This window comes from Clupea harengus, unplaced genomic scaffold (genome assembly GCF_900700415.2).
Source record: "Clupea harengus unplaced genomic scaffold, Ch_v2.0.2, whole genome shotgun sequence".
NCBI classification, from domain to species: Eukaryota; Metazoa; Chordata; class Actinopteri; order Clupeiformes; family Clupeidae; genus Clupea; species Clupea harengus.
Window position 1 is genome coordinate 24465 of NW_024879700.1, and position 20536 is coordinate 45000.

Sequence of the window (20536 nt, forward strand, 5' to 3'; positions counted from 1 at the left end):
GAGGTTGAAGAACGAAAAGTTTACAGAGATTCCATTCAGAACTAAAGTCTTATTAATGTATTATTATTCTACTCAGATGCCTATATGTTTCTTAGAATTAGAAGTAAGGTAAGCATATATCTGTGTATTCCTGAATGTGCCATTTATATCTGTGTGCCTCTGTGTTTCTCAGTGATAAGGACTGGGGTGTTCTGGTTATGTCTTTAAGGTCATAGTGTCTCTCTAACTCCTGAGTCTGGACCCGGGGTGGCCCATGTGATCTGAGCTCTGTGATGAACACTCCTCTCCTTTCAACTGATAAAATACTTCAAGTCATGTTCCCATGTTCCATGTCATGATCTCTCTCCCTTGAAATGCCTCATTGTTCCTGATTTTTTTTTACCATTGCCTGACTGAGGTCTCCGTTCCTGTGGTATAAAACTACTAACATAACTTGGCGTCCTTGGGGAACCTCTCTGTGGGACACTTTGTATAAGTCCTACTTAAACACTACAAATGTTCTTACAGTAATGAAGGAAAACACATCATGAAAACTGATGACATGTTTTCTGGCTGGCTCTTGATAGGCAGCGATTATACAGGTGCAAAAGTGTGGTATACAAGTCCACAACAATTCTGACCTACTGTGATTGACTGGTCAATCCATACATTATAACAAAATGATTCAAAATAATTCTAATTACCCCCTGAAGAAATATCACTTTGGTCCTTTTTCTTTGAAAATACACTCTGAATCCATAAACTGACCATCTACACACAAACATTTGAGAATCTGTGTCAAACCTTCATTACACCATTACAACTACTCTGTGTACTAGGAGACATTGATAAGTGTCAGGAGTGTTCTGTCACTTGCCCAAAAAATGCAAATGGTTTTGTATAGCCAGAAGTGTGAACAGTTCATGGACAGCAAACTAATCTAGCACATGCATCAAAAGCTCCAATCAGGAGTGATGCTAGATATTAGAATGAAAGTCAAACACCAACCTTAATGTCTGTAGTTTACAGTGAGGGTTACTTAGTCCTGCAGAGAGAAGCTGAATACCAGAATCCTTCAGTTCACTGTTTGTGAGGTCCAGTTCTGTCAGGGACACCGATGACTGCAGAGCAGAGGCTAGAGCCTTACAGGATTCCACTGTTAGCTTACAGTCAGCAAGTCTGCGTAGAGTGAGAGGTATAGAGACAGAGATGGTAGCATGACTAAAAACAATACTGTTCAAAAGTTTAGAATGACACAGACATTGACATTTCAACCATCAAATAAGGAGCAAAATTAACCGAAACAGTTCATGGACAGCAAACTAATCCAGCACATGCCTATGCTGTGTAAACTGTGGTGTTGTGCATTTTCATTGTAGGTCTGTAGGCTGAATTTGCATAATGACAAGCAGATTTTTCTTTATAAAACACTGAACAGAGGGCAGGTTTAATTCTTAAAACTTGGTTTCCTCATTTTCTTTTCCAAGGTTACATTGTGCTGTTGATTTACAGATTATGCTTAATTAAGTAAAAGCCATCTTATTGATGTCTCTTTTCTGTTGTCTTCATGTGCAGATTTGTCGTTGAGGTAATCCAAAAGTAATGGAAAGTAATCAAGTTACATTACATTAATATTGTGATACTTGGATTAGGCTACTGAATAACATTTTTAACACGTGCAATCAGTAATTGTATCGGAATACATTTTTAAAGTAACCCTCCTAACCCTGCTTGGAGGTCACAGGGTCACTGTAACGCCCAAGTCTGGACCCAGGGTGGCCCACGTGATCCGAGCTCTGTGATGTCTACTCCTCCCCTTTCAACTGATAAAATACTTAAAAGGTCATTTTTGCTCCCTGTCTAGTTAGAGAAGCTGGTGAATCATTATGTGAAGCCATGCTCTCTCTCCCTTGATGCGCCTCATTGTTCCTGATTTTTCTACCATTGCCTGACTGAAGCCCCATTCCTGTGGGATAAAATTACTAACATACTGTATCTTGGCCTCCTTGGGGAACCTCTCTGTCCCAGAAATTTTCATTAATTCCAAACGGGTTAACAGACTTTTACTACAAACAATACAAATGGGACACTTTGAATCAGTTCTACTTAAACACTACAAATGTTCTTACAGTAATGAAGGAAAACACATCATGAAAACTGATGACATGTTTTCTGGCTGGCTCTTGATAGGCAGCGATTATACAGGTGCAAAAGTGTGGTATACAAGTCCACAACAATTCTGACCTACTGTGATTGACTGGTCAATCCATACATTATAACAAAATGATTCAAAATAATTCTAATTACCCCCTGAAGAAATATCACTTTGGTCCTTTTTCTTTGAAAATACACTCTGAATCCATAAACTGACCATCTACACACAAACATTTGAGAATCTGTGTCAAACCTTCATTACACCATTACAACTACTCTGTGTACTAGGAGACATTGATAAGTGTCAGGAGTGTTCTGTCACTTGCCCAAAAAATGCAAATGGTTTTGTATAGCCAGAAGTGTGAACAGTTCATGGACAGCAAACTAATCTAGCACATGCATCAAAAGCTCCAATCAGGAGTGATGCTAGATATTAGAATGAAAGTCAAACACCAACCTTAATGTCTGTAGTTTACAGTGAGGGTTACTTAGTCCTGCAGAGAGAAGCTGAATACCAGAATCCTTCAGTTCACTGTTTGTGAGGTCCAGTTCTGTCAGGGACACCGATGACTGCAGAGCAGAGGCTAGAGCCTTACAGGATTCCACTGTTAGCTTACAGTCAGCAAGTCTGCGTAGAGTGAGAGGTATAGAGACAGAGATGGTAGCATGACTAAAAACAATACTGTTCAAAAGTTTAGAATGACACAGACATTGACATTTCAACCATCAAATAAGGAGCAAAATTAACCGAAACAGTTCATGGACAGCAAACTAATCCAGCACATGCCTATGCTGTGTAAACTGTGGTGTTGTGCATTTTCATTGTAGGTCTGTAGGCTGAATTTGCATAATGACAAGCAGATTTTTCTTTATAAAACACTGAACAGAGGGCAGGTTTAATTCTTAAAACTTGGTTTCCTCATTTTCTTTTCCAAGGTTACATTGTGCTGTTGATTTACAGATTATGCTTAATTAAGTAAAAGCCATCTTATTGATGTCTCTTTTCTGTTGTCTTCATGTGCAGATTTGTCGTTGAGGTAATCCAAAAGTAATGGAAAGTAATCAAGTTACATTACATTAATATTGTGATACTTGGATTAGGCTACTGAATAACATTTTTAACACGTGCAATCAGTAATTGTATCGGAATACATTTTTAAAGTAACCCTCCTAACCCTGCTTGGAGGTCACAGGGTCACTGTAACGCCCAAGTCTGGACCCAGGGTGGCCCACGTGATCCGAGCTCTGTGATGTCTACTCCTCCCCTTTCAACTGATAAAATACTTAAAAGGTCATTTTTGCTCCCTGTCTAGTTAGAGAAGCTGGTGAATCATTATGTGAAGCCATGCTCTCTCTCCCTTGATGCGCCTCATTGTTCCTGATTTTTCTACCATTGCCTGACTGAAGCCCCATTCCTGTGGGATAAAATTACTAACATACTGTATCTTGGCCTCCTTGGGGAACCTCTCTGTCCCAGAAATTTTCATTAATTCCAAACGGGTTAACAGACTTTTACTACAAACAATACAAATGGGACACTTTGAATCAGTTCTACTTAAACACTACAAATGTTCTTACAGTAATGAAGGAAAACACATCATGAAAACTGATGACATGTTTTCTGGCTGGCTCTTGATAGGCAGCGATTATACAGGTGCAAAAGTGTGGTATACAAGTCCACAACAATTCTGACCTACTGTGATTGACTGGTCAATCCATACATTATAACAAAATGATTCAAAATAATTCTAATTACCCCCTGAAGAAATATCACTTTGGTCCTTTTTCTTTGAAAATACACTCTGAATCCATAAACTGACCATCTACACACAAACATTTGAGAATCTGTGTCAAACCTTCATTACACCATTACAACTACTCTGTGTACTAGGAGACATTGATAAGTGTCAGGAGTGTTCTGTCACTTGCCCAAAAAATGCAAATGGTTTTGTATAGCCAGAAGTGTGAACAGTTCATGGACAGCAAACTAATCTAGCACATGCATCAAAAGCTCCAATTAGGAGTGATGCTAGATATTAGAATGAAAGTCAAACACCAACCTTAATGTCTGTAGTTTACAGTGAGGGTTACTTAGTCCTGCAGAGAGAAGCTGAATACCAGAATCCTTCAGTTCACTGTTTGTGAGGTCCAGTTCTGTCAGAGACACCGATGACTGCAGAGTAGAGGCTAGAGCCTTACAGGATTCCTCTGTTAGCTTACAGTCAGCAAGTCTGCGTAGAGTGAGAGGTATAGAGACAGAGATGGTAGCATGACTAAAAACAATACTGTTCAAAAGTTTAGAATGACACAGACATTGACATTTCAACCATCAAATAAGGAGCAAAATTAACCGAAACAGTTCATGGACAGCAAACTAATCCAGCACATGCCTATGCTGTGTAAACTGTGGTGTTGTGCATTTTCATTGTAGGTCTGTAGGCTGAATTTGCATAATGACAAGCAGATTTTTCTTTATAAAACACTGAACAGAGGGCAGGTTTAATTCTTAAAACTTGGTTTCCTCATTTTCTTTTCCAAGGTTACATTGTGCTGTTGATTTACAGATTATGCTTAATTAAGTAAAAGCCATCTTATTGATGTCTCTTTTCTGTTGTCTTCATGTGCAGATTTGTCGTTGAGGTAATCCAAAAGTAATGGAAAGTAATCAAGTTACATTACATTAATATTGTGATACTTGGATTAGGCTACTGAATAACATTTTTAACACGTGCAATCAGTAATTGTATCGGAATACATTTTTAAAGTAACCCTCCTAACCCTGCTTGGAGGTCACAGGGTCACTGTAACGCCCAAGTCTGGACCCAGGGTGGCCCACGTGATCCGAGCTCTGTGATGTATACTCCTCCCCTTTCAACTGATAAAATACTTAAAAGGTCATTTTTGCTCCCTGTCTAGTTAGAGAAGCTGGTGAATCATTATGTGAAGCCATGCTCTCTCTCCCTTGATGCGCCTCATTGTTCCTGATTTTTCTACCATTGCCTGACTGAAGCCCCATTCCTGTGGGATAAAATTACTAACATACTGTATCTTGGCCTCCTTGGGGAACCTCTCTGTCCCAGAAATTTTCATTAATTCCAAACGGGTTAACAGACTTTTACTACAAACAATACAAATGGGACACTTTGAATCAGTTCTACTTAAACACTATAAATGTTCTTACAGTAATGAATGAAAACACATCATGAAAACTGATTCCATGGTTTCTGGCTGGCTCTTGATAGGCAGCGATTATACAGGTGCAAAAGTGTGTTATACAAATCCACAACAATTCCAACATACACTGCTTGACTGGTCAATCCATACCATGGGTCAAAATTATTATAATTATCCCCTTAAGAAATATCACTTTCCTTCTTTTTCTTTGAAAATACACTCTCAATCCATTTACTGACCATCTACACACAAGCCTTTGAGAATCTGTGTTAAACCTTCCTTACACCATTACATCTACGTACTGTACCAGAAGACATTGATAGGTGTCAGGAGTGTTCGATCACTTTCACCACTTTTTGCTGACTGCAGAAATGAGGCCAGAACCTTACAGGACTCATCTGTGAGTTTACAGCCTTTAAGTCTAAAAGACAGTATGAAATTTTTTTTTTTAAATATGTGTGTGTGTGTGTACACTCGGAAATATAGATAAGACACTCTTAAATAAAACTAAGAAAATAGAGATAATGACAGTGAGAGTCTGCTGATGTCAAAACAATGTAGTTGATTAAATACTGGATGAAATAATGGAAAATTGTGTTTTGAATCCAATACACTTCAATAAAAGAAAAGTTTACACTTTGTAGGTACACCTGGAATGTGTCCATTGTGTTTGACTTTAATCAATAACTTGTGTATGGTTTAAACAAAATATATAACCTTAAGACACACTAAATAAAACTAATGTGACGGCAAAGGTAAAACTTAGCTGTTGTTTTTTCTGGTTACACACTGGATGTAAGATTCTTGATCACACAGTAATAAAACTCAATGAGGTTTCTCTAAAAACAAAAATATTACTTGCTTCAGTGTTTTCAGTTGGCAGTTTGGGTTTCCAAGACAAGAGAGCAGCTTCTCATCTGATGTTTGCAGATCACAGCCAGTCATATCCAAGACACTCAGTTGAGAAACACAAAACTGCAAGACTGACGCCATGACTGCACAGGAGCTGTCCTTGAGTCTACAGCAGATGAGTCTACAGGGGGGAGGAAGAGACTGTAAGAAGCATGTCCTCTACACCTCTTCAATTTCCAAATAAGAAATACTAGTAAAGAAGGATATGCATGAAGACATGGGCTCTCTGTCCAACAGTATATGCCCAACAACATTTCTATAAATATTCAGACCTGACTTTACAGTCTTGATTCAGTGGTTGATGGAGCAGTTCTCCTCCACTGTACTGAAGCTCGCCGTCACTGATGTCCAGCTCTCTCAGGTGGGGGTTTGCCCCCTGAAGAGTCAAGGCCAAAAACCTTCCAGTCAGTTTACAGCCAGTGAGTCTGAAAAAACAAAATTGTGTAACAGACTCTCACAAACTGTTAAATCAGAGAGCAAATTCTGCCTAGAGTAAAACATTGATGTTGCTATTGTCTGGTTAATATAGTCTACAGTTAACAGTATGCGCCTGTTAACACGGTGTACAATATTACTGACCTCAGTGTCTCCAGTTTGCAGTTTGGACTCTGTAGAGCAGAGAGCAGCATTTCTCCTGACTGCTGTAGGTCACTGTGACCCAGATCCAGCTCTCTTAAGGGGGAGTTTGCAGACTGCAGAGCTGAGGCCACAATCTCATATGACCTCTCTGTTAGCTTACAGCCAGCAAGTCTGCGTAGAGTGACAGGTATAGAGACAGAGAGTAGAACATGGCATGGTAGCATGACTAAAAACAATACTGTTCAAAAGTTTAGAATGACACAGACAACTCTAGAATCTCTCAGGTCATTGTTACTCAGGTCCAGCTGTAGCAGGCAGTTTGGTGACTGCAGAGCACAGGCCACAATCTCACAGGATTTATCACTGAGTCTATGACCAGCTAGTCTGAAAGACAATCATCGACAGAACCGTATAGATCACTTTAATTTTACACAGCACAAAATTACAAAAGTGTAGTTATCCCTAGGTCCCCTCCCTGCATATTTATTGTACTGTGCAGTATCTGCTAATCATATACAAAAGTTTAGTAGTATGATTCTGTGTGGGTAACACAGGAGCTAGCCTCATGGATATCATTGTATCGTCTATCATCTCTTGTGTGAATGCCTCTTCAAAGACATTTTCTCCTGTACTTTCAGGAAATCTAATTCATCACATCTTCAGCCTGCAAAATCAATCTTTAATTAGTCATTTTAAAGTGAAGAAAACTTTAGAGAACATACCGAAGTTCCTCCATTTTTAAGTGAGGATCCTTCAGTGTAGCAAATAACAGGTTCTTTGCTGATTCTCCAGAATTATTGTTGCTCAAATCCAGCTCTTTCACACAGGAGGGGTTTGCCATCAGAGTGAGAGCCAGACAAACATAACCGTCATCTGAGATATGACAATCAGTCAGCCTGAAAGAGACACACAATTTCACACACACAGAGAGAGGGAGAGAGAGAGAGTTGTGACGAAACATAGCCATCTTGGATATCAAGCCCAGTAAACCCCCAGGATACAGTCTGGATCATTTTACATTAGCTTCTGATTCATGATAGCACTGGCAATGATTGAGCATATCAATAGTCCCATCCCTTCTCTCTTACTACTGGACAATAGTGTAGATTTGGGCCTATCAATGCTGAGGTTACTTTTGCAGTCAGATCAAATGTAAATTTAACAAGCACAAGTCATGATAATATTGCTGGGGTGTACTGTAGCAAATAAAGAAAGCAGAACAGCCAGGCTTGTTGGCATGGCAGTCAGAGCACATACTCAGTGTAGTATTGGAGCTCCATTATATGAAATATGAACAAGAAAAACATCAACATCACTGGCCAACAGTCCCAGTAATTACACCTTAGGAAGTCAGCAAGTCAACCCCTACACTCTCAACATTCCAGAGCCACAGTGAAAGGCTTATTTAAGAGCAAACTCTCATCCATGTTCACATGAGTACTTCCATACTAGACTTTCAGCATGTCAATGACATCACAGGCTTCTAATATTAGTGCCTGAAGTGAGAGTCTTCTAACCGTTAATCCCTGATGTTCTGGTATTGGAAAATGCTAACTGTCAAGAAGCATCCAGACTCCTACAGATGACCATCAAGCTGACAATCCAGCACAGCAAAACAGTAGCCTACATTATGCTGTTTAATGTTTGCAGTAAAACTGGGAAAAGTACAAAACTAAATGTAGTAAATTAATTGTGTAAGCAATTCAAATGAAAACATTTTTAAGAACAGAACACTTCCATTATCCTGCCATTCTCGTACTTATCCTGAAACCACACTATACACTCAATACAACCTCACTGTTTATTCCATTTGAATGCTTAAGTGGTGATGTGTGATACAGAACTATGCTGATATTGTTCATGTTATCAGGAATCATGATATTGTAAGACCAACCTTAATGTCTGCAGTTTACAGTGAGGACTAGACAGTCCCTTAGAAAGAAGCTGAACTCCAGAATCTCTCAGGACATTGTTGCTCAAGTCCAGCTCTAGCAGGGGGTTTGCTGACTGCAGAAATGATGCCACAACCTTACAGGACTCATGTGTGAGTTTACAGCCTTTAAGTCTAAAAGACAGCATGAAAAAAAATGTTTCAAATATGTGCGTGTGTGTGTACACTCGGATATATAGATAAGACACTCTAAAATAAAACTCACATGATAAAGAAAATAGAGATAATGACAGTGAGAGTCTGCTAATTAAATACTTAGCACTGGATGAAATAAATGGAAAATTGTGTTTTGAGTCCAACACACCTTAATACAAGGAAAGTTTACACTTTGTAGGTACACCTGGAATGTGTCCATTGTGTTTGTAAAATAGTAAAATATATCTGAAACCTAAAGACTTGAGAGAAATACTAAATAAAACTAATGTGACGGCAAAGGTACAACTTAGCTGGGGGGTTTTTCTGGTTAAATACGGAATGTAAGACTCACACAGTAATGAAACTCAATGAGGTTTCTCTAAAAACAGAAATATTACTTACCTCAGTATTTTCAGTCGACAGTTTGGGTTTCCAAGACTAGACAACAGCTTCTCTACTGATGTTTGCGGATCACAGCCACTCATGTCCAAGTCACTCAGTTGAGAAACACAAAACTGCAAGACTGACGCCACGACCGCACAGGAGCTGTGCTTGAGTCTACAGCAGAGGAGTCTACAGGGGGGAAGAAGTGGCTGTAAGAAACATGTCCTCTACTGGTATCTCTTATTTGGAAATTGACGAGGAGTAAAGAAGGATATGCGTGAAGACATGGGTTCTCTGTCCAACAGCATTTCTCTAAATATTCAGACCTGACTTTACATTCTTGATTCAGTGGTTGATGGAGCAGTTCTCCTCCACAGTCTTGAAGCTCACTGTCACTGATGTCCAGCTCTCTCAGGTGGGGGTTTGCCCCCTGAAGAGTCAAGGCCAAAAACCTTCCAGTCAGTTTACAGCCAGCAAGTCTGCAAAAACAAAATTGTATAACAGACTATCACAAATTGTTAAATCTTCGAGCAAAATCTAAAGTAAATGATGGAGATAATTTTCAAGCACTGTTAATGACTTAAGAATATATGAATCAAGTGCCTTGTATTAATAATTACTTTGTATGAATCATGTGCTTATGTAAGCAGGAACATGGCTTTTCTGTGTTTCTGTGTGCGTGTGTAACTTAGATTATTAGGTGCGACTTAGTCTGCATATGTGCAAGAGCATGTTTGGACTAGAGGTGATAAGAAGGGTCGAACTGTGCTTTTTCCGACCTTGTGCAAAACTGCCATCCTTGCAAGACAGGGAGCCTCTGACGTCAGAGACCCACCACGTGGTTATCCCTGCTGTCAAATAGTTTTGGCGCCAGAGAACACTATCTATATAAACCTTGTGCGATGTGTTTAATATGGCTTTTCTCTCGTCTGCTGCAGTGTGGACCTGAACACGAGTTCCCTCTCTCTCTGAGAGAGGGCCCGTGTCTCTCTCTGGCCTGCCGGACGTGGGTGAGCCCGATTGCAATTGTTATTGAATAAATATACTGATCTACAACTCCGGAGTCTTGAGATAACTTGAGAGTGAATTTTCACCTAACAGTAAAACATTGATGTTGCTATTGTCTGGTTAACATATTGTCTGGTTAACACAATCTTAACCGTATATGTCTTTTAACACAGTCTACAATATTACTGACCTCAGGGCCTCATTTACTAACAGGATTGCGCCCATTTCAGGCGTAAAATAGCGGGTAAAAACATAAAACCGTATTTACAAAGGAGGCGCACTTTAGATTACCGCTGCTGGGAGGGTATAAGGGAAAGTGGGTGTTGGTCGCAAAGAGATGGGAGGAGATGCGTAAAGTGCGCCTAATTATGTATTACTAACGAAACAAGAGGTGTTTCAGCATGACAAATCAGCTGCTAAATGAAAACTATGTGCCTGCGAGAAATTTGAAAAACACGAACATCAGAAATGTTTTTTTTTTTTTTATGTTTATATTTGATATATCATTTAATATAGGCATACACAATTGTCCCACCAGCTAGCTGTTCGGCCTCGCTTTACCCAGAATCGCCGCTCATTGTATGGTTTACTTTAAACCGTATTTTCACCCATAGTTCAAGCACACCGAGTACAGTGCTCACCTTCTGTGATGTATCTGCCTAGGGCAGCGTTTTTGAAAAGCATGGTTTTCAGTGTTCAGGAATATGCTGTTTTAAAGTAAGGAGTGTCATGTATTCCTACCAGACTATTTAACGGGATGATATGGAGCAGTTAACCTGGCTATTAACTATCCTAGCTATCTCTAGCTTAGGGAACCATCTTAACAGTTTGCAGTTGCCTGTGTGTGATTAACTCATGTTAATATGTGTGAATATGAACTTGTGAACATAAACTCGTTAATATGAAGCTGCACAGGCACCCTGAGGGGTAACCATAGCAACCCAGAAACTCAATGTTTGCTGAAAAGTTTAATTTCCCAAAATCAGATCACCAATAAAGGACAGTCTTGAATTCAAAGTGATCACAACTTTTAATGTGGACGGAAGGGCTAAACGGAGAAATATTTATGAGTTTCTATATTTACCGGGGCTAGTTTGCTGTAATCTCGTGAACCAAAAGCTCGAATTCTAATTTTAGCTCATCATCCATGGTGGAACACGCAGGCTCTTTCTTCCATATTTTAGCGGAGCGCTAAATAACACTAATGGGCAGTGTTAGGCGCAGATGACACGACGAGGGTTCTTGTTTGATAAATAGGATGCAAAATACCGTGCGCTATATGCGGTTTGGCAAAGACGCTGATTGCGCTGCGGTCACAATGTTAGTAAATGTTTGCAGTTTGGACTCTGTAGAGTAGAAAGCAGCATTTATCCTGACTGCTGCAGGTCACATTCTAGTCCCCAGTCACTCAGCATGTTTCTTTTCTGTTTTATCTATCTATTTATCTATCTATTAAACAAAATATATCTGAAACCTAAACACTTGAGAGAAACACTAAATAAAACTAATGTGACAGCAAAGGTACAACTCAGCTGTTGTTTTTTCTGGTTACATACCAGATGTAAGACTCTTGGTCACACAGTAATAAAACTCAATGAGGTTTCTCTAAAAACAGCAATATTACTTGCCTCAGTGTTTTCAGTCGGCAGTTTGGGTTTCCAAGACTAGAGGGCAGCTTCTCTTCTGATGTTTGCAGATCACAGCCACTCATGTCCAAGACACTCAGTTGAGAAACACAAAACTGCAAGACTGACGCCACGACCGCACAGGAGCTGTGCTTGAGTCTATAGCAGATGAGTCAACAGAGGGGGAGGAAGCGGCTGTAAGAACCATGTCCTCTACACCTCTTCACTTTCAAAATGAGAAATACTAGTAAAGAAGAAAATGTGTGTAGGAAGGGGTTATCTGTCCAACAGCTCTTCTCTTAATATACAGACCTGACTTTACAGTCTTCATTCAGTGGTTTATGGAGCAGTTCTCCTCCACAGTCCTGAAGCTCGCCGTCACTGATGTCCAGTTCTCTCAGGTGGGGGTTTGCCCCCTGAAGAGTCAAGGCCAAAAACCTTCCAGTCAGTTTACAGCCAGCAAGTCTGCAAAAACAAAATTGTGTAACAGACTATCACAAACTGTGAAATCAGAGAGCAAATTCAGCCTAGAGTAAAACATTGATGTTGCTATTGTCTGGTTAACACAATCTCAACAGTATGTGTCTGTTAACACGATCTACAATATTACTGACCTCAGTGTCTCCAGTTTGCAGTTTGGACTCTGTAGAGCAGAGCCCAGCATTTCTCCTGACTGTTGCAGGTCACTGTGACTCAGATCCAGCTCTCTTAAGGGGGAGTTTGCAGACTGCAGAGCTGAGGCCACAATCTCAAATGACCTCTCTGATAGTTTACAGTCAGCAAGTCTGTGAGAGAGACAAGAGAAGAAACAAATATAAAACTGAGTGCCTCCTTCCTAGAGATGGGTATTGTTTGGGTTTTTTCCGATACCAGTGCTCAAACGATACTTTTAAAATGATACCGGTGCCTAAACGGTGCCTGAACCGATCATTTTTTTTTTTTTTTAAAGCACAAAACGACGATTGACAACATTAAAGAAAGGCTTTTTTTATTAATAAATAAATACAAAACACTTGGCTTCACACTACAGCTTCAAACTTTTTAACTTCAAACTATATTAACTGTTAACAACAGTTTACAGTATACTTAAATAAATATAAATAAAATAAATACAAAACACACACACTCTGTACACACACTACAGCTTCAAACTTCAGCAATTCTTTTGCAGAAATATGAGCATATTTGCCTTCGGAGTCAAAGATGTATTATTTTGTTTGCATTTATTTCATGAAATTTCACAATTTTCTGATTTGTTTATACCTATCTTTTCTATCTTGTTTATACTTAATCTTGTTATCTGAACACATGTGTACGTGAACTTGTACTGCCCCTTTAAGAGACTAGGTTTAGTTTGGCTGGCATCTCCATTTAGTCTTCAGTCTGCGGTTGCTGATCTGCCTTTGACTCTTGCCTTCTCTCCCCCCTTTACACGCAATTGTTTTGTTGCATTTGCTGCACGTCGCGTTGTTTGAATCTTTTTGTGCGAAATACAGCTACACTTTTAACCGTTTACCTTTCGGCATTTTCTCTGTTAAATTGATGGCTAGCACTGTTTGTGCTTTCTCTGTGAAATGCTGCCTGCTCTTCGCTGTCATAAGACTGTTGCTATGGAAACAACAATGAGCGTGAACGACACAGGCCAAAGTTTACATTGGGAGATGGGGCAGTTTTAAATGTGCCCCACGAAATCTGCCTAGCAACCCGTTACCATATTGGCACCAGTTTACGGTACCCAACCCTACTCCTTCCCCATCCATGCCATAGAGGAGCAGAACTGCAGAATGGTCACTTATTTCTCAGGTTGGATGTAAATATTGTAGCGAACAATGTGAAAAAGACGTGAGAAACATTTCATCAGGTAGGGGGTTTTACTGCTCTCAAAGACACTCATGTAAACAAAGTTTAGTTTCTTTAAGCAAAATAACACAGTGGACCTTTAAACCTATAGTACAATGCTACCTGTAGTAACACCTCCTAACATAAGCATTTCGATGACAACAAGTCTGAATTCAGTGTCAAGGTTATTGCAGAACTTAACTCACAGAGCTTTTCTGCAGCATCTCACAGCTGGAACCAGTCTCCTGCGACCTTCTGGAGAGGTTTTGTATTTCTTCAGGTCAAACTCATCCAGCACCTCCCCAGACATCAAAAGCACATGAGCCAAGGCTGAGCAGTGAGCCAGGGAGAGCTGTTTCACTGAACCCTTCTCTGCCTGCAGGAAAGCCTTGATTTCATCATGAACAGAAGAGTCGTGCATTTCGACCAGGCAGTGGAACAGATTGATGCACCTCTCAGGGGAGATATTTGGCCTTTGCATCACCTTCAGGTTTCGGATAGTCTTCTTCTCACTTTCTGGACTGCTGTGTGTGTGTGTCAGGAGACCAACCAAAAGTCTCTGATTTGACTCCAGAGAAATGCCATGAAGGAAGCGAACAAACAAATCAAGGTGTCCATTCTTGCTCTCCAAAGCTTTGTTCACAGCATTCTTCAGCAGCTCATGTAGAGGCACATCTGGCAAAGACCTGGACTTCCCTTTGAGGAATGGTGTCAGGGCCTTCATGTTTTTACTCAAGTAGGAGGCAAACACATGAAGTGCAGCAAGAAACTCCTGGATGCTCAAATGCACAAAGCAGTAGACCTTCTTGTGGTGAAACACACATTCCTCCCTGAAGATCTCAGTGCACATGCCAGAGTACACTGAGGCTTCACTCACGTCAATGCCACACTCTTTCAGGTCTTCCTCATAGAACATGAGATTGCCATTCTCCAGATGCTTGAAGGCCAGCTCTGCCAGTTTCAGTATGACATCTTTATGTGATTCCAGGAGCCTCTGTCTCTCTATATCATTTTCCTCTTGATACTTCTGTTTTTTCCTGGTGGTCTGGATGAGCAGGAAGTGTATGAACATCTCAGTCAGAGTTTTGGGGGGTTCCTTCCCATCATCCTCTTCCAGTATCTGCTGAAGGACAGTGGCTGAGATCCAACAGAAGACTGGCATGTGGCACATGATGTAGAGGCTCCTGGATGCCTTGATGTGTGAGATGATTCTGTTGGCTTGATTCTGGTCACTGATCCTCTTCCTGAAGTACTCTTCTTTCTGTGGATCACTGAACCCTCGTACTTCTGTCACCTGATTGATGCACTGAGAAGGGATCTGACTGGCTGCTGCTGGTCGGGAGGTTATCCAGATGTGAGCTGAGGGAAGCAGAGATCCCTGAATGAGGCTCGTCATCAACACATCCACTGATGATGTTTGTGTCACATCAGACAACTGCTGGTTCTCTTGGAAATTCAGCGGAAGTCGACTCTCATCCAGACCATCAAAGATGAACACGATGCAGCGGTCTTTGTATTCACCATCCTGTAGCTCCCTAAGCTCAGGGTGGAAGTCCAGCAGGAGCTTGTGAAGACTGTACTGATCATGTTTGACTAAATTCAGCACACGGAACGGAAGTATAAACATGAAATCTACATCCTGGTTAGCTTTCTCCTCTGCCCAGTCAAGGATGAACTTCTGCACTGAGACGGTTTTTCCAATGCCAGCAATGCCCTTGGTCATGGCAGTTCTGATGGGTCTCTGCTGTCCAGGTAAGGACTTGAAGATGTCATTGCAGTTGATTGCTGTGTCTTCTGTAGTTTGTGATCTAGATGCTGACTCTACCTGCCAAACTTCATGTTCATTATTCACCCCTTCACTCTCTCCCTCTGTGATGTACAGTTCTGTGTAGATCTTGTTCAGGAGTGTTTGAGTCTCTGATCTTATGATGCCTTCAGATATGCTCTCAAACCTCCTCTTCATACTGGCTTTATGATTCACCAGTGCTCTGTTCAGGATATCATCTGTTTGGCATCAAACAAACAACAGACAAATAAGCAAATCAGATCAGCATCTAACCCACATTTCAAGAAGAGTAACACTGAACAATGAACTTCAAAATGTCACCATCATTTTGTTTCTTAACTAAATGGTGTTTCTATTCATGCAGGAACCCAACTCCTGGAAGCAGTTCTGAAAGAAATACTTCAAGACTCATGATGGAGATAATTTCCAAACACTGTTAATGACTTAAGAATATAATAATCAAGTGCCTTGTATTATTAATTACCTTATATGAATCATGTAAGCAGGAACATGGCTTTTCTGTGTTTCTGTGTGCGTGTGTAACTTAGAATATTAGGTGCCACTTAGACTGCATATGTACAAGAGCATGTTTAGACCAGAAGTGATAAGAAGGGTCGAACTGTGCTTCTTCCGACCTTGTGCAAAACTTCCATCCTTGCCTCGGACGTCAGAAATCCACCACGTGGTTATCCCTGCTGAACGCTCAACTTTTGTCTATATAAACCTTGTGCGATGTGTTTATCATGGCTTCACTTTCAGCCTTGTGCTGGGAGTGAGCCCGATTGCAATTGTTGTTTGTCTAATAAATATACTTATATGCAGTTCCGGAGTCCTGAGGTAACTAGGGTGAATTTTCACCTATCAACTCACCTCTTAGTTTGGCCCTTTTGACAGGAGCATGCTCAGTTTGGAGATGTTTGCTTCCTTCCAGGACTATGTGCTCATCCAAAGGAGGCTGTGGAGAAATCTGTGCCATGTGGAAGTGTGGGTATAGAGGGTCCTGCCCCGAGTCTGAGTGTGGAGGAACTTGTGCCATGGTTGTAGATGGCTTTAGATGATGCTGTGCCATTTCTCTGTGTTGGTAGAGAGAAGATTGTGCCATGGCTGTAGGGGGATATACATGAGGTTGTGTCGTGGTTGTATGTGCGTATAACAGAGGTTGTGCCATGGTTATGTCAGGGTTTAGAGAGGGTTGTGCTCTGGATCTCTTTCTGCACTGGGGACAGCTGTAGTCTCCTGATGGACCAGACTGGCTCCAGTAGCTGCTGATGCACTGCCTGCAGAAACTGTGTCCACAGGTGGTGATGACTGGGTCCCTCAGTAGCTGCTCACACACTCCACACCTGGACTGATCCTGGGTCAGAACATTCCTCCAAACACTGCAGTGACAGATAAATCACACAAATAATCACCTTACACCACAGAACACCTTACACCAGGATCTGCAAAAACACACACTTGCTCTCTCTCTCACTCTCTTCAACACACACACAAACACACACTCACACGCACAACACTTACATATACACACACACAAACATGCAAAAACAAAAAAAACACACAAACTCACTCACAAACAAACAAAAACACACTCACTCACTCACAAGCACTAGCACACAAACACACACACACACACGCAAGTAATTCTCCACTTTTGTACATATCTGTATGAGTTAAATGTAAACATGTCAAATATAATAGCTGACAACTCACTTTGGATCAGACTAATAATTAGTAAGGTTAGCCAATCTGCATACTCTCTCGTTCACTATCTCTCTTTAACACACACACACAAACACAGAAACAAACAAACACACACAAACAAACCCACATAAATACTCAATCACAAACACACACGCAAGTAACTCTCCATTTTTGTACATATCTGTATGTGTAACATGCAAACATGTCAAATATAATAGCTGACAACTGACTTTGGATCAGATTGTGGTGGTCCATTGCTGAAATTGGGAGGGCGTCCCATGGACCGGTCACTCTTCATAGACACACAGCTGGGCACTGGAGACACTGGTCTGTGTGTCTGTGGCCTGGTTACATAAGGAGACAAAATAATAGATTTACTTAGCTAACACTTCTTCCTAATAGTTAGTAAGGTTAGCATGTCTTCATACTCTCTCGTTCACTCTCTCTCTTTAACACACACACATACACACACACACACACACACACACACACACACACACACACACACACACACACACACACAAACAAACAAACAAACAAACAAACAAACAAACAAACACACACACACACAGAAACAAACAAAACAAACACACAATATCACAAACACACACGCAAGTAACTCTCCACTTTTGTACATATCTGTATGTGTAACATGCAAACATGTCAAATATAATATAGCTGACAACTGACTTTGGATAAGACTGTGGTGGTCCACTGCTGAAATTGGGAGGGCGTCCCATGGACCGGTCACTCTTCATAGACACACAGCTGGGCACTGGAGACACTGGTCTGTGTGTCTGTGGCCTGGTTACATAAGGAGACAAAATAATAGATTTACTTAGCTAACACTTCTTCCTCATAGTTAGTAATGTTAGCATGTCTGCATACTTTCTCATTCACTCTTTCTCTGTCTCTCTCTTTAACTCACTCACTCACTCACTCACTCACTCACTCACTCACCTCACTCACCTCACTCACTCACTCACTCACTCACTCACTCACTCACCTCACTCACTCACCTCACTCACTCACTCACACATCCTGGGTCAAATAATGGATTCAGCATTTGCCCACACTTTTTCCTACAGGGTATATACAGCAATCCTTAAGTTAAATTTAATACCTTTTTAATACCTTTTTTACTACCTTCAGAATTTTTTTAAAACCATCACGACACTGAGTTGCAAGTGTTAATCGGCGACCTTTCTAACGTTTACAGAGATTTTGACATATATAACACTATACACAACATAATAGATTTAGAGACTCACTGATGTTGACCACATGTTGCACACTTTTATTTCATTTTGTGAATAAAAATAAAACAAACTACATTAAATGTGCAATGGAGAGATAGTTCCAGCACACTGGCTGGCATTCACTACATGAACTGTTGATGCATTATAAACTGGCATCTGCTATATGAATTGTTGCTGATATCACTTCACAAACTGGCATCCACTACGTGAACTGGTGTGCTATAGGCCTAATATGAATTCATGAGCAAACATCAACACGAATGGCCCAGCCTTGTTGATGCCATCAACAAGCTGTTTTTTGAAGAATGATGCTAATCCAAATCTGATGATGTAGCCGGTTTTGTCTTTACCACACGTGAATGACTTTGCGATGTCAGAGTCGGGAAACATTTCTTTAAACAGCTCCGAAATTCCTTCGTTGGAGTTCAATGAGTGGTGTTTAACTGCAGTGTTTAAACACCACAGAGCCTCCGCACGCAGTGTTGGTGTGGCGCCCATAGTCACCCGGAGGTCAGACGTAGTTGCTGGAGCCGTAGCGTTGGCTTGTACAGTGGCACTAGCTTTCGGTGGTGGTGGTGCAGCAGCACAGACAGTTGGCAGAGTGGTAGAATGAACTGCTCTCGCCGACCGCGCATTCCATTTTTATGTTTAGTGGTTTGCATATGCGACCGAAGTGCATTAGCTCCCATCCAGTTGACATTGATGTTTTTTTTACAAACCGAACAATAAGCCTGCCGGTTATTCCCTACTACACCCAGCTGTCAGAAAACTTGCATTTGCCCATGACGACGACGATGGTTGTCTGGACGTTGAAGATATGCCTAAGCAAGTCAAAAACGTAAGCCAGCCAGTTGGCTACCCAGTTGAAGCGCGCAGTGTTTGAGATGTCGAACGACCACTGAATATGACGTCAGCATAAAACATACCAAGTTGAGACTTCAGGATTGATACGGAAGATCTTTGATTGTGCCCAGCTTTGCTAAAGCCCGCATTTAAACGAACTAACGCGAACTTTAGAAGATAGAATGTCAATCAGAATAGGACACTTGAAAAAAAATACCTATTTAAAAAAAAAAAAAATACCTCTAAAACTACATTTAACACTTTTAATGGCCTTAAATTTGGCAATTTTGATTTATCACCTTTTAATACTGTTTAATACCCCGCGGACACCCTGTCCTAATAGTTAGTGAAGTTAGCCTGTCTGCATACTCTCTCGTTCACTCTCTCTCTTTAACACACACACACACACAAAAACAAACAAAATAAACCAACACACACACACAAAAACAAACAAACAAAACAAACACACACACACACACACAAAAACAAACAAAACAAACAAACACACACAGAAACAAACAAAACAAACACACACACCAGTAACTCTCCACTCTTGTACATATCTGTATGTGTAACATGCAAACATGTCAAATATAATAGCTGACAACTGACTTTGGATCAGACTGTGGTGGTCCATTGCTGAAATTGGGAGGGCGTCCCATGGACCGGTCACTCTTCATAGACACACAGCTGGGCACTGGAGACACTGGTCTGTGTGTCTGTGGCCTGGTTACATAAGGAGACAAAATAATAGATTTAGCCAACACTAGTTAGTAAGGTTAGCATGTCTGCATATTCTCACCTTCACTCTCTCTCTTTAACACACACACACAAACACACAAACAAACAAACACACACAAACAAACCCATATAAATACTCAATCACAAACACACACGCAAGTAACTCTCCACTTTTGTACATATATGTATGTGTAACATGCAAACATGTCAAATATAATAGCTGACAACTGACTTTGGATCAGATTGTGGTGGTCCATTGCTGAAATTGGGAGGGCGTCCCATGGACCGGTCACTCTTCATAGACACACAGCTGGGCACTGGAGACACTGGTCTGTGTGTCTGTGGCCTGGTTACATAAGGAGACAAAATAATAGATTTACTTAGCTAACACTTCTTCCTCATAGTTAGTAAGGTTAGCATGTCTGCATACTCTCTCGTTCACTCTCTCTCTTTATCACACACA

General features: G+C 40.7%; 1 protein-coding gene across 5 annotated transcripts in view; it reads right to left on the reverse strand.

The window, feature by feature from the left end:
• Positions 1–20536, reverse strand: part of LOC122129915 (NACHT, LRR and PYD domains-containing protein 12-like) — a 38512-nt gene that overhangs the window by 11790 nt on the left and 6186 nt on the right. For 2 of the 5 annotated variants that reach the window (XM_042704636.1, XM_042704637.1), the window contains 15 exons: positions 20306–20419; positions 19945–20058; positions 16397–16905; positions 13947–15744; positions 12516–12686; positions 12214–12366; positions 11905–12060; positions 9595–9747; positions 9287–9457; positions 8693–8863; positions 7521–7694; positions 6799–6969; positions 6492–6644; positions 6170–6340; positions 4194–4364 (listed from right to left, as the gene is read on the reverse strand). In XM_042704636.1, coding sequence (XP_042560570.1) covers positions 4194–4364; positions 6170–6340; positions 6492–6644; positions 6799–6969; positions 7521–7694; positions 8693–8863; positions 9287–9457; positions 9595–9747; positions 11905–12060; positions 12214–12366; positions 12516–12686; positions 13947–15744; positions 16397–16905; positions 19945–20058; positions 20306–20419 — 4350 coding nt within the window. The other 3 variants (XM_042704638.1, XM_042704639.1, XM_042704640.1) reach the window with 3 other exon arrangements.